The sequence below is a fragment of the Bufo gargarizans genome, chromosome 3 (genome assembly GCF_014858855.1).
Source record: "Bufo gargarizans isolate SCDJY-AF-19 chromosome 3, ASM1485885v1, whole genome shotgun sequence".
NCBI lineage: Eukaryota > Metazoa > Chordata > Amphibia > Anura > Bufonidae > Bufo > Bufo gargarizans.
In genome coordinates, this window is record NC_058082.1 from 363,762,132 (window position 1) to 363,789,808 (window position 27,677).

The 27,677-nt window shown below is 41.6% G+C and overlaps 1 protein-coding gene across 2 annotated transcripts; it reads right to left on the reverse strand.

The window, feature by feature from the left end:
• Positions 1-205: 205 nt before the first annotated feature.
• Positions 206-27,677, reverse strand: YTHDF2 (YTH N6-methyladenosine RNA binding protein 2). 2 transcript variants are annotated; one of them, XM_044288008.1, is made up of 6 exons: positions 27,510-27,677; positions 26,905-26,929; positions 26,095-26,174; positions 23,825-25,150; positions 9,927-9,960; positions 206-2,725 (listed from the first exon to the last, which is right to left on the reverse strand). In XM_044288008.1, exons 1-5 carry the CDS (start codon positions 27,660-27,662, stop codon positions 9,946-9,948), a joined length of 1,599 nt encoding a protein of 532 aa, XP_044143943.1. In that variant the 5' UTR covers positions 27,663-27,677; the 3' UTR covers positions 206-2,725; positions 9,927-9,945. The 2 variants fall into 2 exon arrangements, with proteins under 2 accessions (XP_044143943.1, XP_044143942.1); XM_044288007.1 differs by lacking the exon at positions 9,927-9,960.

Here is a 27,677-nt window from a genome sequence, read left to right on the forward strand (position 1 = left end):
CAGTCAAGGGTCAGTAATACTGTTATCTGTCATTTTTGTTTGGGTCATGCAGAAGCACAGATGTTTGGCCAAAATTTTTATAAATTGGCCTTTTGGGAAGTCCAAAATCTCTTCATATATGACCAGCTTTAGTTCTAGTACACTGATTGAACAATTTTTTAACCCATCAAGAGAACATACGTTTATTGTTCAAATAAAAAAAACATTCTGCATTAAACATAAGATTTATTCCAGGAGCATAAATGACAGATGTTACAAACTACACAGGCAGAGCCCCTCCCAGATCCTAAATAGAGAGATGGCTATGAGACTTTGGGTGGAGCAAAAAAGATAGCCTTCAATGGTGAGTAACAGGCCAAGCAATAACCAGAACAATGCTGATGAAAATATAGGCTCTCAGTAAGAGGAGTCTTTACATTCAGACATCCTTCTTTCCTGGAATGTCGCTTTGTCACTTCAAACATATTTTTCTATTGTGGAATCCAAAATGAATACAAATAGAGAAATTTATTCCTAAATACATAAATCCTGTCAGTTATTGGTCATTAACGTCTATGGATACCTTTGAATGCACTTTTATTATTGCATTGTACTTGTTCTGTAAGTGAAACATCTGTTTGTTTTCTGCATCTTTTCACATATACTGCAGGCCGTTGATATCTTTCACTCCTTCAAGATGGATCATTATTTTGATAAGAATTCAGCTTAAATTAATGTTTTATGAGCTCTCAGGAACGCAGAGAAAAAAAGATACATATCGGATCCATCGGAGAGATCTTCTGACTGATTTCACTGTGAAGTCTGTAGTATATGTGAAAAGATGCAAACTCTAGAAGACAAATGGTTACACATTTTTAATAAAGACTTACTGGAAAAATGGCTTTAGCACAAAATAAGAATACAGAAAAAAAAAAGTGGGCGAGATTTATCAAACTGCTAAAGTAGAACTGGCCAAGTTGCCCATAGCAACCAACCAGATTCCACCTTTCATTTTTTACAGCTCCTTTGGAAAATGAAAGGTGGGATCTGATTGGTTGCTATGGGCTACTAAGCCAGTTCTACTTTATCAAACCGGTGTAAATTTCCCCCGATGTGCGCAATCTTTAGAAAGCAATTAATACGGGTTACTCCATCTGGGCTGCCCTCATTCTCAATAATACTGTTGAGGGACTCCTCACCATGCGCCATATACTTTCTGTGAGCAGCTTCCAAGTCACTGGCTAGATTTTTTTCTCAAACCAAAACAGTTCTAAACTGAATCAGCCGTGCCTCTCCTCTGCCGCTTTGTTAGAAAGTGCAAGCTATTGAAATACTAGGTTGAAGACATACAACAAAGTGTCTCTATAAGAAATTATTTGGAGTTAGCCACTTTAAAAGTAGAGAACCCCCTTTGACATTCTCAGTTTGCCACGCATGCTTAACTATGGCAAATAACATTCCTCAAAACCATAAACTTTCCATCCCTTCTAACACTGAAGCTATATTGGAAAAACTTTGAATACTTCATGCAAGTCTTGGAGGAGCTATTAGTTTTTGTTCACATTCCCAATCGTTTTTAGACAAGGCATATGTTTTCTAATCGATGGCTGAAGTGGGAGAAGGTCAGGCTGTTACCCTGAGCAAAACTAAAGCCCACCAAAGGGAGGAAAACCCACACCTTATGTTGAGAGCACTTAGAACACATCGTAGATGGAGTCATCCTGACATACATACCCGTTCACAAAAAATAAAAAATTATATATGAAAAGAGAATTATTTGAGTAAGGCTAGCAGTTTGGTAAGAACTTGCAGAATCCAGATTGTGGTCCCAGTGTCATAGGCCTTGTTTACACTAAGCAGTTTTTCATTTGGACAAAAACAATAGTGGAGCTTAAATAAATGGGTATAAAAGAAAAGACTTGCAAGAACTGCACTGTGTGAACGTGACATACTACTTCCCAGCAGCTGCATGTTTACATGTAGTGAGTATGTAGCCTAGTAAATGGGTTGTTCAGCCAGCTAAATAAAAGAAAAATACCCGCTAAGAATGCGATAAAATAAAAAAAAGTTGCATTCATGCTACTGATTCCCTGCCACTGCTTCGGCGCTTCCTGGGTCCCCCCTTTGTTTCCATTCTTCCTGCTCCAGCAATGACCTGTCCACACAGACATGTGACTACTACAACCAATCCCTGGCTACAACGGTCACATGTTCATGTCAACATGTTACCATTGGAGATGGTAGAACCAAACACCAGCAAGGGACGTATTGAATCGGGAGTGGTGGGGGAATCAGTAAGGCGAGTTTTGCTTTGCGTATAATGTGGTAAGCATTTTTTTATTTTTATTTTTTTTCCATAAAATTGGGTGGATGGACGACCCCTTTAAACACAAAGAAAACATGTACGCTCAAAACACATACATACTGGGTGCGGCCAGGGGGTGCAAAAGAAAATAAGAAGCAAGACTTCTGCCACACTGTCAAAAAATTAAACTTCGGCTTCTGCCTAAAATATAAAAAAGACACAAATAAATGAACATAGGATTTTCTGAACAAATCCAGTCCTGATCGGCAACCCAGCATTAAATCCAATATTATCGTAATCCCTGAAAAATGGCGAAAGGGGTACAATTCAGAGGCATTGACCCCGAGTCTTTGTATGTTCTTGACACTTTCATCACACATTTGCTTGCTTAGCTCTTTCGGTTCCACATAAAGTGTAGAGAATAAATCCTGTATGAGAATCCTGAAAAAGAGGAAAATTGAGATTGTAAACGAAAAATGTATACTCCTATCCTTACATAATTAGAAAACTTTTATGTAGCAAATTGATGAATGCAGCCTACCCCCGATCACTGCTTCCCCTAATTTAGAAGTCTCCATCATTCCCACAGTATATCCATAGGTGTACAAGAAAAATCTATCATTTTCTATTTTGTTAGAGAATTACATAATATTATTGACGGTCATGTTAAAAGTTTACCTTCTCAAAAACATTCAGAGTGTGGATTATGAGCTACAGATGGGCAGTATATCCATACTTACTACCCACACTTTATTTTTTTTAAAGGTGCATTTTTTTTAGCTTGGAAAAAATATCTATACATTTTTTTTTTTAGAAGCCATTTTAGGGTTGAATTTTTTTTTTTGTCTCGCAATGTTTTACTTGCTTTTCTTTCCTATAAAGGAGGTCTATGGGAAATGCCAGAAAAAATACAAAACTGGTACAAAAGGAAAAATTCCTTAGTTCCCCAGAGCAACCAGATTCCACCTCTCATTTTCTAAAAGGAGCGGTGAAAAATGAAAAGTGGAATCCGATTGGTTGCTATGGGCAACTAAGTCAGTTCTACTTCACACCAGTTTTGATAACTCTCCCCTATACTGTTTGTAAGGCATTTTACCCCCTTTTTGTTCAGTTTAGAGATAACTTTTGTTTCAGCAGAACTAATGAAATAGCACTGAAGTAAAAGTATGAGCTATAATCAAGAATTAGAGAACTCCGCATTACTGATCCTGTTGCTTGTATTATAGTCCAGAACTGTGTTCATAATTCTGCTGGTTGTCACTAGAAACTGAAAACAATCTTGCAACAGCTTAGACAGTTCAACATGAAGCGATCCAACACTTGGTAAAACAAAGATCATAACTTTATTTCATCTTGATTAAAATGTAGCATCCGCAAAGTATCCCATCAGCCGCCCTAGTTAATGCCGCTGACTGCGTTCTTAAAGAGGTTAGTCCGGAAAATATGCGATTACACTTACCAGACACTTACATAGAAAAGGATTCTTTACGGTAAGAGCAGTGAGACTATGGAACTCTCTGCCTGAGGAGGTGGTGATGGTGAGTACAATAAAGGAATTCAAGAGGGGCCTGGATGTAGTTCTGGAGTGTAATAATATTACAGGCTATAGCTACTAGAGAGGGGTCGTTGATAAAAGGAGTTAGTCCGATTGCCTGATTGGAGTCGGGAAGGAATTTTTTATTCCTCTAAAGTGGGGAAAATTGGCTTCTACCTCAGTTTTTTTTTTTTTTTTCCTCTGGATCAACTTGCAGGATAACAGGCCGAACTGGATGGACAAATGTCTTTTTTCGGCCTTATGTACTATGTTACTATAAAAGGGAATTAAATGGGTGCTGTCATAGGCTCAAGGAAAAAAGATTACCGGTAAGTGTAATCACATATTTCTCCCCTCGCCTATGACAGCACCTTTGGATCTATAAGCGAGATCAGATTAGGGAGGGACAACTGCCTGAAGGACCTTACGTCCAAACACTAGACCCTCATTAGAGGGCAACTGAAGCCTGTAATGCCTAAAAAACATGTGAGAAGAACTCCAGATGGCAGCTCTACAAATTTGCTCTATGGAGGCCGAGGCCCTTTCTGCCCAGGACATGGAGACCGCTCTGGTAAAGTGGGCCCCAAATCCTGTAGGCGGGGGAACTCCCTTGGAGGAATATGCTAAATGAATAGCCTGCCTTATCCATCTGGCTATAGTCTGGGAGGAAGCGGCCAAATCCTTTATTTTGCCCCGAAAGGAAATGAGAAGCTTAGCGAAAGATCTCCAAGGTTGAGTGATCTCCAGGTACTGCAATAGACACCTCCTAACATCTAGACAGTGGAATTCTGATTCTTTCCTATTTTTTGGAGAGGCACAGATTGAAGGTAAGATGATGTCCTGAGAAAGATGATAGGAAGAAGACCCCTTTGGTAAAAATGAAGGATCTGGTGAAATTATCACCCGATCCTCCAAAATATTCAAAATACGGCATTTCAATAGAAAAGGTCGAAATCTCACTCTCCTAGCTGATGTAATAGCTAGTAAAAAGGCAAATTTTTATGTTAAAACCTTTATGGAGATCTCCTGAATGGGTTCAAAGGGATCTAAGGTAAAGGCAGAAAGTACCAGGTTTAGATCCCATGGTGGGTGGAATATTAACTCTATGGACTGGAGCTAACCTTGAGACTGCCGTTATAAATCTTTTTATCCAAGAGTGCTCAGCCAGCTTGAACTCAAAAAAAGCACTTAAGGCAGAAATCTGTACCTTTAAAGTACTAGGCCTAAGCTTCCGCCTCCAACCTTCCTGTAGAAAATCTAGCACTAGAGGTAAATTGGGCTCTTCAAGGACATTTACTGGTTTATTTGCTTATATACAAAAAGCCCTCCAAAAAAGTAATTAGATCTTGGACGTGACTCTCTTGCAACTTGCCAATAGAGTGTTGACTACCTCCTCTGATAACCCCTTCTTCCTTAAAATCTGTCTTTCAAAAGCCAGGCAGTCAAATGAAGATTCTCTATCGCTGGGTGAAGGATGGGACCCTGAGCTAGATGTCCCGTGAAGACTGGAAGAACCCAAGAAGGGGGGTGGGCAACTGACATTCTGCGAAGCCAGGAAAACCAAACACGCCTGGGCCAGAAGGGAGCTATCATGATGACTAGAGCACTCTCCTCCCTCATCTTTTTCAGGACTCTGGGCAATAAATTTAATGGGGGAAAAACATAAAGAAGTCCCTCCCTCCATGATTGAGCTAGAGCATCCACCGCTGTTGGATGCTCTTCTGGAAAACGAGAGAAGAACCTCTTTACCTTCCTGTTGATTTTGGTGGCAAAGAGGTCTGTCACTGGAAGACCCCATAAGAAAACTATCTTGTTGAATATCTGTTGGTCCAAAGACCATTCTCCTTGATGAAGATGATGGCGACTTAAGAAGTCTGCTGTCACATTGCCCCTTCCTCTCAGATGCAGAAATTGACAAACGAGAATCCTCTGCCAGACAAAAGATCTTTTGACTGAGGGACATTAGACTCGGGGATCTGGTACCTCCTGTCTGTTGATGTATGCCACCGCAGTCATGTCTGAATACATTTTTACATTCCTGCCTCTTATTACTTTGAGACTCTCCTTCAAGGCTATCCAGATGGTGTATAGCTCCCTGAAATTGTGAGATTGGGACTGAATCTCTAGATCCCAAGATCCCTGAAGGAGGGATTCTATATGAGCCCCCCAAACGTAAGGACTTGCATCTGTGGTCAGGAGTAAGACATCTTGTCTCTGCCACTGAACTCCCCCCTGGAGGTTCGATAGATTCATCCACAACTCCTGCGAGGAAAGCGTCTGCCTATTCAAGTGGAGCGCACTCAAACAGTGCTATAAAAAGTGTTACAAGCTTAAAATAAATAAAATCTCCGAGTCCAGAGACAAAGGACTCCTGTCCCAGACTTCCAGAATCCGCAGTTGGAGTGGTCTCAAGTGGAACTGGGCCCACTCCACCCCCGGAATGGCAGCTGTCATAAGCCCTAAAACTGACATGGCTTTTCTTAGGGAAACGGACTGATGGAAAAACAGGTACTGAACTCTGGAGCCGATTAGACAGGCTTTGTGAAGGTGAAGCAGGCACATCTGTGACGTGGAATCTAGGGTCATCACTAAAAAGGTGCACACCTGACTCAGAATTAAACTGGACACTATGTTTAGATCCCATCCTAAAAATTCCCATCCGAAATTGCATGTGCAGGACCCTGTCCTCCAACAGAACCGCTACCCTTAGGTACTTTTTACGACTGTGATGTATAGGGACATGGTAGTAGGCACCCCTGAGATCCAGGCACCCAATAAAACAATTTAGAAACAGATTTTTTTTTTAAATCACTGACTCGATAGTTTCCATACAAAATCTTTTGTACACTAGAAACTGGTTCAGAAGTTTAAAATGTATTATAGTACCATAGGAGCCGTTTGGCTTCTTAACAAAAAAGAGAGGAGTTTAATAAAACCCTTCTGTTCTTTCTTGCACTGGGACTTCCAACAGAACATTCTTTTCTAATAGGGAAGATACCTCTGAAACTATGGCCGTCTGTTTCTAAGGACTTGAACGATAATCTGTTATAATGAACCTTTCTGGCGGCAACCTCTGAAAACTTGTCTTGTAGTCTTCGCTTAGGATGGATATTATCCATGGGCTGTTTGATATCTTCTGCCACTGTTCTGCGAAGTGAGAAAGCCGGCCTCCTACCGGGGTCCTGGCGTCATTGTGGCTGCTTCTTTGAGGCCTCTGCTCCGGAAAAAGATATCCCTTGGACCTTCTGGTAGCACCTGAAGTTTGCCTAGACACTTCCTTTCTCCTATAACCACCCTTATTTAACTGAGAACAGAATGGTCTCTTAGTAGGTTGCTGACTAGTGGAAGGGAACCCCTACTTTCTGTCTGAGGCCCTCTCGAGCAAATCATCCAAGACAGGGCCAAACAAAAATTCTCCCTGACATGGAAGTGTGCATAGTTTGGCCTTGGAGGTAAAATCTCCCTTCCAATCCTTCAACAAAATTGCTCCACATGCTGAGTTAGATAGGGCAGAAGCTCTAGCAGAAAATTTTAACAAAATCTGCCGACACATCGGCTAGAAAATCTATGGCATTAAAAATAGTGGGAAAGGAAGACAACTGCTCTTTAGGGGTTCTTTCCTTTATGCGTTTCTCTAAATCTTTCATCCAAATTTTTAGGGATCTAGCCATGGAAGTGGCCACAATGGCAGGTCTAAAAAGCTCCCGCCATAGCTTCCCAGCTCTTTTTTTAAATACATTTCCACCCCTTCTATCCATGTTTTTTTTTAGGGAGCATGTGTCTTCAAGGGGAAGGGCCGCTTTTTTGGAAATCTTGGCGATTGGAGCATCTAGTTTCGGGGCCCTATCCCAACAAGCAGAAACTTCCTCATCAAATGGATATTTACATTTTATGGAAGAGGGAATAACATTTTTCCTATCTGGCCTACTCCATTCCCTATTGATAACAGCAGCAATATTTTTATGTACATCAAAGACCTTCATTTTTTGGGGACACAGGCCCTCAAACATGGAGTCCCGTACAGACTGTGGCGCTTTATAATAGTCTAACCCCATGGTGGCTCTGACAACCCTGAGCAGAGAGTTAATATTCTCAGGCTGAAAAAACAGTCTTCCCGCTACATGATCAAAGGATTCATCTGATGACAGTCTCCCTCTTCCTCCAGATATAGAGGCAGCTGCAGAGGTGCTGGGGCGACCCAAGAGGCTGTTAACCGACTCCTTCACTGACTCTTTAACTTCATCCCGGATCATCTGTTTTAGACTGGTTATAAGAGACGGGGCCTCATCCTCCAATAACTTGATTACACAGGTCTGACAGATAGGCTTTCCCCAGCCTGAGCGTAACTTTTTCTTACATATAGCACACTCTCCTTGGAGACCTGAATGCTCCACTCTTTCCACAGGTTCTCAATTTGAGCAGGAAATTAAAGAGGTATTCCAGGTTTGAGAGGTTAACCCCTATCCACAAGAGACAGCCGAGTACAGCACTCAGAATACCCCTTTAAATGGTTTCTCCAGGAATGATTTAAAAGTGGCAGCAGCAGCAGCCTGTCCTGGAGTGTGAGTAGGACTAGCCTCCACTTGGGGGTGAGGCCTCACTACACTCCAATACCATCATGGCTGACAGAAAAACTTGCCAATATGTAGTATATGCAAGTATCAGAGCTTAATGTGCAGCGAGGTCTCACCCCTTACCCACTTAGGCTGGTCTGCAAGTGGAGGCAACCAGTCTGGTGCACATTCTAGTACAAGTTGCTGGTGGCTATTTTAAATCATTCCCAGAGAACCTCGTTATTAAGATCCAATGATTTTATTCATTTTAAGCTTGTAACACTTTTTATAGCACTGTTTCAGTGCGCTCCACTTGAATAGGCTGAACGCACTGTTCACACTTTATCAAGTAGTTGGTGTGTTTTCCCTGTCTATAAGCTTTAGGGGTGTTGTAATAATTTATCAAAAAGTTGATATAATTATATGTGAAAGTGTTTTTGCAGGCATGGACTTTTTACTACTGTTTTTTTTTAATAGCTTTATGTTACACCTACATTAATGAGTGCTGCAAATGTAATATAATTTAGAGAAGGTTGCCGCTGTATTTTGATCACGAGCAGATAAAAGTTCTCTCTTATTAAAGGGCTCATTCAGACGGCCGTATGCTGTCCGCAAAAATGCAGATCTGTTTTTTTGCAGATCCATAGACTTCAATAGGGCCATGTCCCGATTTTTACAGACAAGTATAGGACACGTTTCATTTTTTAGCTGAGCCGTGCAATGGAAGAAAAGGGCCCCAAAAGAAATGAATGGGACAGCATCTAATACACATCCGTTTTTGCGGACAGCATACGGCCGTCTGAATGAGCCCTAACTGGACATGGTAACTGCTGCTAGCTATGATTAAGAACACGGTCAGCGTTTGAAAAGCGTATGCCGATAGGATGCTTTGTAGATACTACATTTTGATCAAGATGGAATAAAGTTACGACCTGTTTGTTTTACCAAGTGCTGGATCGCTTCTTGTGAATCTGTGCATGGGAAGGTGCAAAGTCACTAAGAAGGTGAGCTTGTATAGTGCACTGCAGTCATTTCTATACATAGGGTACTGTGCCAGGTGTAAAGGTTACAAGCTCTGTGCAGACACCAGGACGATGTCAGCTCTGAAGCTTGCCGAACTCTAAATGCTGCTCTTTATAAACAGGATGTAACTCATGATCACAAAATTATTATTGCAATATATTTCAGCAGCTTAACTGCAAAATGAAGTTCAAAAGGTGGATGAGTGCTTTAACCCAATCCAGAGAAAATTGGAATCCTGTCACAATGTCAGAATGGGGCCAGTGTTCAAGATTAAAACAGAAGACTGTCCAATGATTACTTCTTGTTTCACATTTGTGTTTGCCGATCCGGCAAGCTCTTCGGGCTGGGCGCAGCCTGCCGGATCCATCATTGCCTGACGCTACCGAGATGCCAACTGGCACCACTAAACTATAATGGGTCCAGCAAGAATCGGCCAGACAAATACCACGTGCAGATGCCGATTCCTGGCATTCTATGTTGGAACAGCCTGCCAGCAGTGTGAAACAAGGCTATGTTTAGGTCACAGGCTTACCTGATCATCTGATGACCTTCTAATTCTTAACCACCTATAATAAAGAGAAAAAAAAAAGGGAAGTCATCCTGCATAACACTAATAAGAGCAAAAAAAAAAAAAAAAAAAAAAAAAAAAAAAAAAACCTGACTGCTCAGTCCGTCCCCAGGATAAGAACGGAGGCCGCTGATGGACAGGACTCTATCAGTGGTCATTTTGGGATTGCAGTGCATAAATTAGGCTGTGTTCACAGTACTGTTCTATTAAGGGACAGCTGTTCCATTCCGCAAAATATGGAATGCACATGGACGTCATCTGTATGCATTTTGCAGTCCACAGAAAATATGGTCGCGTGCATGAGGCCTTAGGCATATTTAACCACTGGACATTGGCGCCGATGATTTAATAATGCACACTGCTAGAAGCTTGTATTGTACTGTTCCCAGCACATGTGCAGTTCGCAATAGATAGTGACCAATCTCTTTATAGCAACTTTTGGTGCAAGCCATACATTTATCAATAGCGTATGAGGGCTTTTTTTTCCTACATCACTTTGCACCATACAATGTAATGAAAAAATAAATTAAAAAAAAAAAAAAAAAAAAGGTAAAAAAATTGTATTGTGAGGTGGATTAAAAAAAAAAAAAAAAAAAAAAAAAAAAAAAAGCCATCCTGATATTTTTCCAGTTTCGTTTTTATGGCATTCACTGTGGTAAAAAAAAAAAAAATGTACGTAACTGTTTCGCGGATCAGTATGATTACAGTGAAAACTTATATGTATATGTGTGTGTATATATATAAAAAACACAGAACCATTTTTGAAATATAAGAGCTGTTCTTATTGGTACTATCTTAAGATACATATGATCATGTCAATTTTGGGGGTGAAGTGGTGACAAAAAAAAAAAACGTTTATTTTTTTACATTCCCCGTATTAAACAGTCAGGTTCGAAGTTATCTCCATTCAAAACAAATTGAAGGGCGATAGCTGAACAGCCAGCATCTGCCAAGTATGGAGCAGGCTCAGCTCCTGAGGTGCTCCACACAATCCATTTGCACCAGGTGTACAACCATGTACATGTAAGGGCATGGCAACACGTTGACATTTTGTAGAATGCATTTTAATGTCGATGCAGTGCGCCATCCTATGACTGACATGACAGTTGCAAAAAAAAATAAAAAAAATTCTACTTATGGATTTGTGTGACTGTTGCATCACAGTCACATTGCGACACCATTGAAATACATCATATGAAATGCCACCATGTTGCCATACAGTTACTCGTACATTGTGGTGTGTTAAGGGGTTAAAAAATGGTTTATGGCTTTCCTAAACCTAAGTCAACCATATTCTCATCCAAAATGCTCTTTGTGTTGCGAACCAATACAAGATTTTGCCAGGGAGAAATGTCATGACCTGCGGCGACAATTTGCCCTATAGATGCAGCCTGCCCCACCTAGGACATCACAGTCAAGGTGCAAGCGCACATTGTGGGATTTAAAGGGAATGTATGAGTTAAATAAAAAGTAGGGCACCAACTGTAAATGGTCTAAAATAAGAAGTGATACTAACCCCTTTTCTCCCCTGTCACTTCCAGCGCTGCACTCTGATCCTGCACAACTGTCGTTATATTCCTGGCTGCAGCAGCAATGTTCAGGGCAGACTGGAATTAGCTAGATCTGGGATGACACTGCTGAGGCCAGCAATTGGCTGCAGTGGTGACTGGGTATGCAGAAAATCAGCTGCAAATCAGGAAAGCACACGCTGATGGGGAGGACTGGAGTGCCAAGGGGAGAAAAGGAGGATCGCTTCTTTCATTATTGTAGCCCATTTATTTACTGCTGCCTGATTTATGCAACTCAGAAAAAAACCTATGGAAGTTAATTAAATAAAGGCCCAACTACAGTTTTACACTATGCCTTTTCTTCACCACTCCTGACATGTCCATTTTACTGAATAACAGTATTTCCAATGGAAATAATTCTGTAGGATTTATTTTTATGAAACCATACTGTGCAGTTCCTCTTTTATTCCTACTAGAAGTTACTGCATAAATTGCTAACCGGGTGTCATCAGCAGCATGTCCCTGCAGCCTGACACTGTCCAATCAGTGCTGCCAGAGGCAGACACACCCTTTGGCACAGGAATTGGTAACATCCAATTGATTCATACATTTTTAAGACGGATAACAATACAGATGGGGTGCCTTCACGTGTTGCAGAAAAATTATTCAGAATTATTATGCCATGGGGAATGCAAGTAGTTACTAACACAGACATGTCAGGAGAGGCGACGGGGTCTCTGTATGTACAAGCACTAATGCTGAAAATTCTTTCGGAATCTGTGTGGGTGTTGGGCAAGGGCAGCCAATGGCGATCAGGAGACCAATGCTTTCAATAGGGAAGTGAATGGCAGCCCATGGATAGATTTGATGTACATGCTGTAAACTTTCCAGTTAAAAAAAGAAATCTACACGACCTGTACAATTTTATCCTCTTAGAGATGAAAAAGGGGTTCTGCACACCCACCCTGGAAAGATGGTAGAAATTATGAAAAACTATTTCACAGCTATGTGTTCTCAAGAGTCTTATGACAAAGCGAAGGTACGACTCCCGACATTGTCAGACGAGGCGTTAGCTAGTCTCAATGCAGAAATAATGGAGGCTGAAATAGTGCAGACTGTCAAATCTCTACAGAATGGGAAGTCACCAGGCCCCGACGGGTTTCCAGCTGAATTTTACAAAGCGCTAGGACCAGAGATCGTATCAGTGCTGGCTGCTTTGTTCAATGGGGTGATCCAGGGGGGAAGAATACCGCCTTCTGGTAACAGTGTACATTAAACTTATTCCTAAAGAAGAAAAAGATTTAACAATTCCGGATTCATTCAGACCGATATCCTTGATTAATCAGGATTTAAAGCTGGCTTCTAAAATCTTGGCCAACAGACTGGTGTTACTTATGCCGGATATCATCGGGGACCATCAGGTGGGTTTCATTAAAGGCCGTTCGGCTGTAACAAATATTAGAAAGGTCCTGGCAGTGCAGGATAGTTTGTAGGGGGGAATGCCGAATAGCTTGCATACCCTCCTGGCAGTGGATGCCACTAAGGCATTCGACAAGGTCAGCTGGCAATGGCTTGATGATGTTCTGGACACAATGGCCTTAAGGGGTAATTTCCGGAACTGTATCACAGCTCTATATGCAGCCCCGCAAGCGAGGGTACACGTCCCGGGTTTTCTGTCAGATGTGATTCGACTTAATAAAGGAACGAGACAGGGATGCCCATTATTGCCCTTATTATTTGACCTAGCTCTGGAGCCATTGGCTTTATATCTCATACGATCTGATATACATGAAGGGATTAAAGTGGGCAAAGAAGTGCTGAAACTCACGTGCTTTGCTGATGACCTATTAATTTATACGAGATTGCCAGATCTACATTTACAGTCATTACTCAAGACATTCCAAAAGTATAGTGGTGTAACGGGGTACAAAATAAATGTATCCAAGAGTCAACTTTTGCTTTTGGGGGACCATAACAAATTAAATATGTCCCAACTTGGAGTAGAGATGAGAAAGGAATATATAACGTACCTGGGGATCAAAATAGGTAGAACTGCATCTTCAATCTATACTTTAAATTACCCACTGTTAATTAGCAAGATTATCAAGGAGCTTGATAACTGGAAGGAAAAACCATTATCATTGACAGGGAGAGCGTGCCTAATAAAAATGGTCAGTTTCCCCAAGATGTTGTACCCGCTGCAGATGATCCCAAAGCATGTAGATATACAGAAACTACAATCAGCTTTTGTGACATTCCTCTGGAAGAAATAAATAAAGACCTTGCATAGCGTACAAAAAAATTAATGTTTATAAAAGTGGGACGGGGGCTTGAAAATGCCAGATATTAGACTCTATAATCTGTCAGCTCTGTTCCGACATGTGAGACTGGGTGTGGAATACTGACTACTTTTCGGCAGGCAGGATAGAACGTGAATTGGCGCAACCTTGGGACCTAGTGACCCTGATGCATACCAGGCTTAGAGATCTACCAACAAACATTAAGCATTCCATATTGCTCAGGGACACCATTATGACATGGAAAGCAATTAGGAGAATGTATAAGTTGCCGATATAGGTGTCACCCCAGATGCCCCTGTGGTCCCTCTCGGCCTTCCCACAGGGAAGAGAAAATAGGATGTTCAAAAGCTGGAGGGAGAAAGGCATTCGTAAGCTCAGTGATATAAGGGGTTGCCAGACAATGTTGATGACTTGGGAACAATGCCACTGTGGGATGAGATGATCTCCTTCATAAAAGAAGTGTGGGACATAGAGGTGAAAGCAGAGCCCCAGCAATGTATCTTCCATTACATCCCAGTGGATCAAGATGAATCCCAAGGGAGAGGTATAGCAGAACCCGGAGTACATATAGTACTTATGGCGGTCAAAAAATGCCTGCTACGTCATTGGCTGTTAAATACATTCCCTACCAAGGATGAGGTTATAGGTTTGGTGAAAAAGATATTATATATGGAACGCCTGGAAGCTGGTAAATGCAGAGAGAAAGCGGTGGCAAAGTTTATTTTAAAAAAATGGAGGAGATTAGTGGAACATGCATTAACAGGGGAGGAAATAGAGGAACTGATGTCTCCCTTTGTACAAACAAAATGGCACCTAGAGGCGAAGGTTAAAGGTACGCTGGGTAAACTTGAGATATAGGGGAGATGGTACACAGTGTATGGGTAGTAAAAGCTGAAGTTTTTTATTACTTGTACATTCATGATTATAACATGAGCGGCAGGTGTTTGGGGGGGGGGGGGGTGAAGTTCGGGGGGGGTTTACTAGGATTTTCATATGTTATTAAACATAAAAAGTAAAATGAAAAAATGATAATAATTGTCTATATATGCAAATGTAATACATGAATTGTAAAACATGGTTATTTAAAAGGATGTTCTTGATGTGAGATTATATATATATATATATATATATATATATATATATATATATATATATATATATATATATATATATATATATATATATGGCATGCTTGCCAAACAACCCTTGATTCTTAAAGTAGTCACAGGGGGAATTTATCACAACCTACACTCCAGAATTTTGCTGTCAGAGTAGTTGTGAAGTAACCTCAGTGAGTCGCAGAACACTACTTGCGCTTGCTGCATTTTTAGGTTCCATTCACACGTCCGTGTGTTTGTTTTGCGGATCCACAAAATACGGACATCCCCAGCACTTATTAGAAAATGCCTATTCTTGTCCGCGATTGCGGACAAGAATAGGACATGTTCTATTTTTTTTTTCGGGAACGGAATTGCGGACCTGGAAGTACGGATCCGCGATTCCGGATCCGCGATTCCGGATCTGGGCAGCACATAGTGCTGCCCCATAGAAATGAATGGGTCCGCAATTCCGTTCTTCAAAATGAGGAACGAAATTGCGGATGTGTGAGTGGACTCTTACACCACTCATTCCAGTTTTGAAAAGTGGGAGGGAAAGTGGGCGTGGTTATCTATGTTAATTGATTAAGCACCAGGGTCACTTTTAGTTTTTTCCTTTAACGTCATTTTGTAGCAATAGTTGTATTCCGGCAGGTCCACAATACACAGGCACCGGCCCGTGTGCACTCCGCATCATGGATGCGGAACAGAAGCACGGATCAGAACCCCGCGGAAGCACTACGGAGTGCTTCCGTGGTGTTTCTGTCCGTGCCTCCACACCGCAAAAAATATAAATTAAATCGTTCTATTTTTTTGGGCGGTGCGGATGGATCACGGACCCTTTCAAGTTGAATGGGTCTCGATACGTCCCAGCCGCCGCAGGGATGTTGCCCGTGCATTGGGGACCGCAAAATGCAAGAGGCCTAAGGCTATGTACACCATTGGGGGAATTTTTTTATTTTATTTTTGCATTATAATTATTTTGAGCTAAAAAGTCATTTTTTTCAATTAGTCTTTATTAAAAATATGGAATCCTTTTTCTGTACAGAGCTGACATGCTCTAGAAGCACCCTTTGGATTTTCTGTATTTTCCGTCAGACCAGGAGCAGAAGGAGTCCTCATCTCTGCTCTCTGACAAACACATAGCTCAGTTCTCATCTTACTGATAAGAATTTGGCTTGAGTAAGTGTTTATGACCTCTCAGTAGTTTAAAAGATAAGGTTTTTTAGATAACCACAAAGTGAAAGTACCAGTCACACAGCCAGAAAAAGTTAACCCTTTGTGACAGAATGGCTCAATAGCTAATATATAAAGCTGAGTGTATGTCCGCTAAAGGAATCCGCACCGTCACATTTACAATCACAAAATTTGGCACACAGGTACATCAGGTGTTCGGGGAGGTTTCTAGACCGGTTTTCAGCTCTCTAGGACGTACCGTTCCTGAGATATTCCCCAAAAATGTAAATATGGCATATCACATGACCTACATTAGCCAATAGAAGCTTGCATGCTCTTGGTCTCCACATACACACAGTTTTACACCAGGTTTCCATAACAACCAAGCCCTTTTTTTTCATTGCTGTAGGTCAGCTTTAAAAAGGGCAGGGCGCTGTGGATGACACTGACAAAGGAAGCGGAGTGCTGTGGAGGTCAGAGTTAAGGGGGCAGGTAGGGTGGCCATTTATTCCACCCTCAAAAGACGGACTTAACCCCCACCTACTCAGGTGCACTAAGCCATGCCCCTGACCTGGTTAGGCCACACACCCCCTCCGCAGCCGATGGGTATTGAAAAAATAAAATAAAAAAAAATAAACAAACTTCTGTCAGCTGAAGGGGTGGGAGGGATGGTGACTTTCTCCCTGCAACTCACGCTCAGACAGCACAGTGCGCCAGATGGAGGACAGGGAGTCTGAAAGCCGGACTGTCCGGCCTAAAACCGGAAGTTACTGTGAATGTCACTGTTAGGCCTCTTTCACACGACCGTATGGCTTTTTCAGTGTTTTGTGGTCCGATTTTTCACGGAACCGTTCTGTTTTTTGTTTTCGTTGTATTGCATATACAGCAATTACATAGAAAAAATTGGCCTGTGCATAAAATTTTCAATAGATGGTTCCGCAAAAACGGAACGGATACGGAAGACATGCGGATGCATTTCCATATGTGTTCGTTTTTTTGCTGACCCATTGACTTGAACGGAGCCACGGAACGTGATTTGCGGGCAATAATAAGACATGTTCTATCTTTCAACGGAACACCGGAAACTGAATGCATACGGAGTACATTCCTTTTTTTGCGGAACCATTGAAATCAATGGTTCCGCATATGGACCGTATACGGAACGCAAAAAACAGCCTGTAAAAAAAAAAAAAAACGGTTGTGTGAAAGAACCCTTATAGTAGATACTGTCGATATCTTAACGACACACACAAACTTTAAATGAAATAGATTAAATATACCCGTGCGAAGCCGGGTCCTTCAGCTAGTTTTTAATAAAGGCCAATTAAAAATAAAATTTTCAGCCAAAAATTTGTAACATGCAATCAAACAAAAATTGCCTCCGAAGGTGTACATAGCCTTTAATGTACAATATCTTGTAACTGAAAAGAACAGGAAGAACGTTTTTTGGATTTTGTTTTTACAGCGTTCAATTATAGCGATACCAAATTGATCTAGCTTTTACTATTTTATCTTTTACTCTCTGCCATATTCAACTAATTGTCGTATTTTTTGGACATGAGGGGAAGTGGCAGTTCATCTTACAGTCCGAATGCTAATGACCACTATTAGTCTGATCTTAAGTCTGATAAAAAAAATAAATAAAATAGGGGGTCCGATTTTGGCCTTTGATTTTCCTCCTCCAAATCCTAGGTACGTCTTTAGTCCAAAAAATACAGTACCGTAAATGGTTCTGTTGATCACATGTCAGCAAAATCATTGCTGTCTTTTCCAAAATTGTCTGCTCTGTAGTTTGATAATTACAATGTTAAACAGAACCTCACACCCAGTTTTCCTTCTCTCATGCACATAAGTTGTGGTGCATATACCCGGCTTCATGAATTGCGCATGTCAGGAAAGAAGGGAAACAGAACATTTGGGGCATGTGCCAGATTTCAGATACGCCGGGGATCATTTGGTGCAGACAAAGGTGAGACGGGAATGCTTATGGCGGTGACTCGGCAAGTGTAAGGAGAAGCCCTGATGACCCCAAGATCGCTCATTTACAAATAACAAGGTACTATTTTAACCTGTAATTATATATAACTGTCAAAACAGACAGTCTTGAAAAATAATGATTTTGCTGTGATGTAACTGACAGAACCATATAATTAGTTGAATATGGTAAACGATGCTGTCAGGTTCCCTTTAACCCTTTCCTGACATCCTAAATCTGGGGTCTTTAAAGATGGCGGGCACTCAGAAGCAGTAGCGCAGCCTAGTATCAGAAAATAGCAAATCCCGGTATAGGATCGATCCGGGTACAAAAGTATCGATTAAGTATCAAATGGTCGATACCTGGTGCAACCGTAAAACAGTCCTATCCTTGTCCATAAAATGGGCAACAATAGGACATTTTCTTTTTTTGCAGGTGTGCTGTCCACATCTTTTGTGGCCCTGTTGAAGGGAATGGGTTCGCATCCGACCCATACAAAATGCGGATCGGACAAGGAAAAAAAATAAAATAAATGGTTTGCGTTCATGGGTCCGTACTAATATATGTCCTTAACCTGTTTCCAACTAATATATATTACACATACACACAGTGGTCCCTCAAGTTACAATATTAATTGGTTCCTGGATGACCATTGTAGGTTGAAACCATTGTAACTTGAGTAATCTGTTCCAATGCCCCAAAATATCATCCAAGATGAGAGAAAATAAAGATTTAAGAAAAATAAGCAGATAACTAAGACAGATTAACCCCTTCAGGACCAGGCCATTTTTTGCAAATCTGACATGTGTCAATTTATGTGGCGATAACTTTAAAAACTTTTACTTATCCAGGCCATTCTGAGATTCATTTTTTTTTTTGTCACATATTGTACTTCATGACACTGGTAAATTTGAGTCAAAATATTTCATATTTATTTATTAAAACAAATACCAAATTTATTTAAAAAAAATAGCAATTTGAAAAATGTCAATTTCTTGGCTTTTAAAACAGATAGTGATACCTCCTAAAATAGTTATTACTTTACATTTCCCATATGTCCACATAATCATGTTTGGATCATTTTGTAAATTACATTTTCTTTTTTGGGACGTTAAAAGGCTTAGAAGAAAATCTTTACATTTTTCAGAAAATTTCCAAAACCCACTTTAAAAAGGACCAGTTCAGGTCTGAAATCATTTTGTGAGGCTTACATAATAGAAACCACCCATAAATGGCCCTGATTTTAGAAACTACACCCTCAAGGTATTCAAAACTGATTTTACAAACTTTGTTAACTCTTTAGGTGTTCCACTAGAATTAAAGGAAAATGTAGATAAAATTTCAGAATTTCACTTTTTGGGCAGATTTTCCATTTTAATCCATTTTTTTCACTAACAAAGCAAGGGTTAACAGCCAAACAAAACTCAATATTTATTGCCCCGATTCTGTAGTTTACAGAAACACCCCATATGTGGTTGTAAACCGCTGTATGGGCACACGGCAGGGCGCAGAAGGAAAAGAACGCTATATGGTTTTTGGAGGACAGATTTCACTGGGATAATTTCAGAAGGGGTTGTCCAAGTTATTTTTTGTTCTTTGTACGTTTCTAAGGCCTCATGCACACGACCGTTGTTCTGGTCCGCATCCGTTGCTCCGTTATGTAGCCCCGCAAAAAAATATAACAGGTCCTCTTCTTGTCCATTTTGCGGACAAGAATAGGCATTTCTACCTTGGGCCATCTGTTCTGTTCCGCAAATTGCAGAAGGCACACGGGCGGCTTCCATGTTTTGCAGATCTGCAATTTGCGGACTGCAAAAAAACAGAATGGTCGTGTGCATGAGGCCTAACTAGGCAAATGAAAGGACTACTAGGTAGAGAGAAGATCCTGTGTGTATCAGCAATGTCATTGTACAGCTGGGACTTGTAGTCCTACACATACAACATGCTGCTGTGGGGGGGAGGGGGGCCTCTCACAGAATGTTGTTATTGCAGGCAAAGGGCCATAAGAGAACCAGGGAAATGAGGAAATATACCGTAATATAATTTTTTTACCTAAAACTTGCTTAGCTCAGTTATATATTGCTGCCCATCAGATTTACAGTGCTATATTTTTTTTTCATAAAAATATAGCACTGGTACTATTTTAGGGTACATATGATTTTTGGTTGCTCTATATTACACTTTTTGTGAGGCAAGGTAACAAAGAATTGCTGTTTTGGCACCATTGTTTATGTTTTGTTATTTACAATGTTTATCTGACAGGTTAAATCATGTGGTATTTTTATAGAGCAGGTTGTTACGGACATGACAATACCAAATATGACTACTTTTTTGGTTGTTTGTTTCAGTTTTACATAATAAAGCATTTTTGAAAAAAATTATTGTTTTAGTGTCTCCATATTGTGAAAGCCATATTTTTTTTTTTTGGGCGACTGTCTTATGTAGGGTCTCATTTTTCGCGGGATGAGATGACAGTTTGATTGGGGTGCGTATGACTTTAATCGCTTGGTATTACACTTTTTGTGATGTAAGGTGACCCAAAAAAAAAAAAAAAAAAAAAAAAAAGCTTTGACAGTTTTTCTTTTTCTTTTTTACGGTGTTCACCTGAGGGGTTAGGGTCACGTATGTATTTTTATAGAGCAGGTTGTTACGGACGCGGCGATACCCAATAATGTCTACTTTTTTAATTTTATTTTTACATTTAAAAACACAAGAAAAGCATTTTTTAAACAAAAAAAAAAAAAAAAAAAAAAAAAAAAAAAAAAGAAAATATATGTTTTAGAGTCTCCATAGTTTTTTTGGGGCGATTGTCTTAGGTAGGGTCTCATTTTTTGCGGGATGAGGTGATGTTCGATTGGTACCATTTTGAGGGGGCATACAACTTTTTGATCGCTTGGTAGGATACCACACATTCAGTGCTGACCGTGGCAGTGCAAGGGTTAATGCGCAAGCATCGGTGTTTTCACCGATGTCGGCGAATACAGCAGGGATCTGGCTATCAGTGACTGCTGGACCCGTGCCGCTGATCGGGTGGGCACAGCTCCTGCCAGATCAGCCACACCATACATGTACGGCGCGGGTCCTTAAAGGGGTTGTCCAGGTTCAGAGCTGAACCTGGACATACCTCCATTTTCACCCAGGCAGCCCCCCTGACATGAGCATCGGAGCTGTTCATGCTCCGATGCTCTCCTTTGCCCTGCGCTAAATTGCACAGGGCAAAGGCATTTTTCTGAGTTCCGGTGACGTACCGGGGCTCTCTATGGGGCTGACAGGAAGCTAGGACAGGAAGTAAAACGGCTAGGGCAGAGCTAAAGCCCGCCCCTCAGAGCCGGTGACGTCACCGAACACACCGCTGGGCGGAAGTTACCGCCCGGCAGTGTGTTATTGAAAACACAAGAGCCTGTGCCCTGCGCGATCTAGCGCAGGGCACGGGAGCGCATCGGAGCATGAGATGCTCCGATGCTAGGCTCAGGGGGGCTGCCGGGGTGAAAATAAGGGTATGTCCGGGTTCAGCTCTGAACCCGGACAACCCCTTTAAGGGATTAAACAAAAAAACGTATTAGGTATCGCTGCGTCCATATCAATCAGCTCTATAAAAATTATCACATGACCTAACCCCTCAGGTAAACACAGTGAAAAAATAAAATAAAAACTAATAAAAAAGCCAACACCAAGCGATCAAAAAGGCGTATGCCCCCCAAAATAGTACCAATCTAACCGTCCCCTCATCCCGCACAAAGTGAGCCCCTACCTAATACAATCGCCCCAAAAAATAAAATAGTGGCTCAGAATATGGAGACACTAGAACATTAAATTTTTTGTATCAAAAATGATTTTATTGTGTAAAAAATTATACATATTCAGTATTGCCACGTCCATAACGACCGGCTCTATAAAAATACCACATGACCTAACCCCTCAGGTCACCTTTTTTTGTCACCTTACATCACAAAAAGTGTAATAGCAAGCGATCAAAAAGTCATACGCACCACAAAATAGTGACAAACAGTCATCTCATCCCCCCAAAAAAGATTTGCCCCTACACAAGACAGTCGCCCAAAAAATAAATAAAACTACAGCTTTCAGAGATGCTTTGTTATGTAAAACAAACAACCAAGACAAAAAAAATAAAAAATTATTGTCGCGTCCGTGACAACCTGCTCTATAAAAATACTACATAATCTAACCTGTCAGATGAATGTTGTAAATAACAAAAAATAAAAACTGTGCTAAAACAGCTATTTCTTGTTACCTTGCCTCACAAAAAATATTATATAGAGCAACCAAAAATCATATGTACCCTAAAATAGTACCAACAAACCTGCACCTTATCCTGTAGTTTCCAAAATGGGGGTCACTTTTTTGGCGTTTCTACTCTAGGGGTGCATCAGAGGGGCTTCAAATGGGACATGGTGTCAAAAAAACAGTCCAGCAAAATCTACCTTCCAAAAACCGTTTGGCATTCCTTTCCTTCTGCACCCTGCCGTGTGCATGTACAGCAGTTTACGACCAGATATGGGGTGTTTCTGTAAACTACAGAGTCAGGGCCATAAATATTGAGTTTTATTTGGCTGTTACCCCTTGCTTTGTAACTGGAAAAATGGATTCAAATGCAAGATCTGCCAAAAAGTGAAATGTTATCTCTATTTTCCATTAATTCTTGTGGAACACCTAAAGGGTTAACAAAGTTTGTAGAATCAGTTTTGAATACCTTGAGGGGTGTAGTTTGTAAAATTGGGTCATGTTTGGGTGGTTTCTATTATGTAAGCCTCACAAAGTGACTTCAGACCCGAATTGGTCCTGAAAAAGTGGGTTTTAGAAATTTTGAATATTTGCTTCTAAACTTCTAAGCCTTCTAACGTCCCCAAAAAATAAAATGGCAATCACAAAATGATCCAAACATGAAGTAGACATATGGGGAATGCAAATAAAGTAATGACTATTTGTTGAGGTATTACTATCCATTATAAAAGTTGAGAAATTAAAATTTGCTAATCTTTTGGTAAATTTAGAATTTTTTTTAAGAATAAAAATAAAATTTTGACTCAATGTTACCACTGTCATGAAGTACAATATGTGATGAGAAAACAATCTCAGAATGGCCTGGATACGTAAAAACGTTTTAACGTTATCACCACATAAAGTGACATGTCAGATTTGCACAAAATGGCCTGGCCCTGAAGGGGGAAAAAAAAAATAATATGGCCTGGCCCTGAAGGGGTTAAAGGGTTAAACAGATCAGCCAGGATTCACTCTTCCAGACTATCTTCAGGATAGGTCAGCAATATCAGAACAGCGGGGGTCGGACACCCGGAACCCCCGCCCATTAGCTGTATGAAGAGAAGGTGCACGTGCCGTCTCCCGTCTCTCTTCGTGCTTGTCATAGACATAGCAGCAGTGAGCAGGAAGAGAGATCGGAGACGGCACTCATGCATGGCGCGTGCATTTCCTTCACACAGCTGATCGGCGGGGAGTATCAGATGTCCTGAGGATAGGTCATCAACATTAGAAGCCTGGAAACCCCTTTAATGACCGGGAGATTCTTTTCATTTGGTAATTGTCACCTTCCAAGAGGTGTAGGTGTTTTCCTTTTATACTGATGTAGCCATATGTAGGCTTGTTTTTTGCAGGACAAGTTGTAGTTTTTAATAGTGCCATTTTACCAACGAATGCAGACATTAGCTATGGGTGCCATCTTTAAAGACCAGACACCCACCATACACATATAGCGGATGTTTGTAAGGAGTTGAACAAAAAATATATATAAATCTCAATAAAAAGATTCACTTTAATCAGAAAAGATTACCTTCTTGGTACTATCCTCTTCCTCTTGCCTCTTCTCATAATGTGAAAAGTCATCAAATATGGAGGTGGTATGCTTATAGCTAGCTATGATTCGCAGTACCTGACGGGCCTTTTCTAGAGGAACCTCCTGTGTGTCTCGAGAGTTGGTAACCGGCTTATTCTCATTGTTCTCTAGCCGGATGTGTCGTAATTGACCATTGGGTACATCCTTCACAAACACCCAACGCACATCAAATCGGCCCTTCCACTTGTCCTGAGACCACACACCTGCACAAGTATTATAGTCCACAGCAGATCTCATTTCTGCCACCCCACAAAAGTGACCACTTCCATTAACACTGAAAAGTAAATAGACAGGACCTTTACCATTCAGGGAGCGAAAAGCAGCGTCCAGACGTTTATTACCATGTTCTGTAGAACACCATATATTGTACTTGATAGAACGGTGAATGTCATCTTCTGAGTAACTCTTCACAATAAACACTCGGCCAAATTTTGGGTTGCAGTCAAAGTCCTTTGGGTTATAGTTATTAAGGGATCTTAGTTTCTCCAGGACAGGATGAGGGTCTGTTGAGGTGTGTGATACAAGGGCTTGCTCTGAACCACGGCTACGAGGTGCTGACCAACGAGCTGGAGCGTGTGACGAAGAGGATATAATAGAAGTTGGCTGCTGAAGGACTGGAGGTGAAGGTAGCTGGCAAAGGTTGGCTGTGGGTACTTTGTTGTCCCAAGTTCCAATTTCCATGTTTTGCTTAACTGGTGGAGGAAGGGCCTTTCCAATGCTTGGCTTGGCTGGTTTGCTGGCAATGTCCGCCCAGGATGCCTGTTTTGGTGGAGCAATAGTTGCAGGGGGCAAACTGGTCACACCAGTTTTAATACCATTTCCTTCTCCCAATTTTAAAGCTCCCATACTTTGCTCTAGACTGCCTACAGCTTTACCACCACCAAAACTTGCTGGGCCATCCAAAACCGCTCCTCCCAAGCTGCTGGGAGCATATGCATAACTACCACCATAGCCAGAGCTAGGGGCAGATGCACCTGGAGAACTTCCTCCACTGCCCCAGGCTGAAAAGTCCATGCCACTTGGAAAAAAGTTGAATCCAGGTTGTCCCAAGAAAGGAGCACTTCCTAGAGGTCCAAACATTGCATCTGGCAAAAAGTGTGGCTCACCACTACCTAACTGACCATAGGAAGCAAGAAAAGGCATAGTGGGTGTTGGGTCCCCTCCAGTAGACCAGGCGGCATCACCCAGAGAATAAGAGAATCCAATGGATGGACTGTAGTAACTGGGAAGGTAAGAATCTGACAAGGCAGTGTATCCATTACTCTGGAATTAAACAGAAATTAAAGAGGTTATCCCACAAAAAGTATTACTAGTCAATGAATAGGGCATTTCAGTGGAAGTATCATATTACACATGCTATAAGAATATTGTAAAGGTTATCTATGTACATTACATTTCCCTCTGCTCTTTCTCCTGTGGGGGGGGGGGGGGGGCGGCGCGATTATAAACCATACTGCTATAGTGGAATCTCTGGTGGGGTGATGGAGTATTTTCTATTTTTTTTGGGGGGGGGGGGGGGGGGAGGTTTGCAATATCAAAAGCTGATGGAAAAAAAAACAGTCTCTCAGATGCAGGTAAAAATACACTGAAAAGCAGTGTTTTTTTAATGGATCTTGTTAAAGAGGTTGCCTGGGCTACAGATATTGATGGTGTATTCTCAGGATAAGTCATCAATATCAGATTGGGGAGGGCTGACATCCCACAATCAGATGATTCAGGCAGCCATGGCGCCACAAACTAGACAGTGTACGGGGCAGAAGCAGAAAGCTAGCCATGTTGCCTACATCGCCCTACCACAGCAACTTTCAGTCTTACACAGCTGATTAGGAAACTAGAGTGCCGACTGGTTGCTATAAGCAACAAGGTCAGGTTTCCCTGTGAGACTGTCTGAGGTTTGCTGGGTGCAGTGGGTAAGGGGATAAGAGTCAAAGGTCCTCATGTATAAAAGCTAAGGGAGGAAAGAACCAAAGATGCTGACCATAGCAACCAATCAGATTTCAGCAGTGATGAGATTGGTTGCTAAGGGAAGTACCTTCTGTTTTTGTCCACACTAGTGTTCATATACGAGCATGGAGATGGCAGTAGCTTCTTATTTCATATCCAGTTGTTCTACTATTAGATGGGATACTCCCACTCACGTGTTGCTTGGGCGTCCCAGACAACCAAATGTTTAGCCATGGTGCCCAGCAGATGGAAGAATGTCCTACCTGGCGCTCTTGTGTATGCAGATAGGGCTCAAACTCATCATCATTTACTCCATCTTTCTGATGAACAGATCCATGTTGTACTAAAAAAATAAAATGAAACTGAAGATTAGGAACTAGAAAACACTAAGGGCACGTTCATAGTGTTTTATGTGGATTTTGCAGTTTTCCAGTTAGAATCCTTGCTAAAAGTTGTTTTCCAGATCGAGGATGAAACTGAACAACCCTATAGATCAAGCTGCAATGAAGGGTAAGTACTTACCTGCCAGTTCCTGCACAGGGGGGGCAGCGATGATGTCACGTCAACAACACTGGCCTCAGTGATCAGCTGACGAGATCTAGCAGGTTAATACTTACCTGTTCTTAATTGCAGCTTAAACTGGAGGGCTGAACCCTTTAACTCCTTAAGTCCCAATTTCCAACAGCAGCCACCCAGTGCTAATGTCAAGTGTGGCCACAGCAACCAAGAGGTAAAATACCTGGTAGCACATGCTGGAAGTGGTGATCAGGGGAACTGTTCATTCTCTGCGGCAGCCCCAATGCTCCGAGGCTGCTGCAGCTAAATTCCTATGGAGAACCCTGCCTGTGGCTTAATGCACTGGAGACTAGGAGATGAATGATCTCATGTCATCATGAGGTCACCACTGGTGCAGCTGATGGCTCTGGTACCAATACCAAATGTAAATGTTACCTTGCCTATTTTAAAGGGGGCTAAAATCCCCTTCAGTTTAATTGGGGAAAAAATAAACTAATGTAATCTCAGGAAGTGTCTAACTTAACGAAAATAAACACACTGCAGATTAATCTTCTCACCTTTGCTTCCTTGCCCTTTGGGTCTCTACAAAAACAAAAAACAAATATTTTAGCATAAAGAGAAATTACCAGAAAGGGAACATAAAGGATGATGAGAAGAGGGGAGGAAATAAAAGTCAGATGGCAAAAGACCTACAGGAAGCAAAGGGAAAGGGAAAGCAGAAGAGGGAAGTGTGGGAAAAGCAGAAGAAAGAGAGCAGAAAAGGAGAGAAAAACAAAAAGGCAGAGAGACTGGAAGAAGAAAGGAAAAAAAAAAAAAAAGAAGAGGGCGGTGCGAGTATAAAAAGAAAGAACAAAAAGCAGGCAGAGAGGGTAAGAAACAGCAGAGGGTGGAGAGTGTGCGCCAAGGGAGGGTGGTGATGAGGGAGAGATGGAAGAGGAATGGGCGACTACACCACACACTGGGGCATCTACAGGGAGACGGTCAGCGCTACCCCTGGGGAAGAGGACCCTAGAGGAGCAGGGCAGTGTCTGACACATGATGGGAAGAGAACGAGGAGGACAGCACAAGGAGACGGGGGAAGGGGGGGTCCAAGAATGATAGGCCGGGGATGTGGGGGTGCGGGATTCGGTGAGAAACAGGAAGGGCGGGGTCATCTCGGTACCGGTTCCAGGAGACTACTGGCAGACATGTCGTCGTCGGAGAATTGATCCGGGAGATGCAGCTGGAGCGCGCCCTGAAAGCAGGAAAGGGGCGGGGACTGTGGCGCGTTTGCAGATGCGCCATCTTCGACGTATCTCGATTCTGTGGCGGCCATGTTGAGTAAGGGCAC

Coding starts and splice junctions, on each gene's coding strand:
- YTHDF2 (XM_044288007.1), bottom strand. CDS start 27,662: ATGGCCGCCACAGAATCGAGATACGTCGAAGATGGCGCATCTGCAAAC. Junction 26,175..26,904: donor CAAAGGGCAAGGAAGCAAAG/GTGAGAAGATTA, acceptor TTATTTTTTTAG/TACAACATGGATCTGTTCAT. Junction 25,151..26,094: donor TGCATACACAAGAGCGCCAG/GTAGGACATTCT, acceptor GTTTAATTCCAG/AGTAATGGATACACTGCCTT.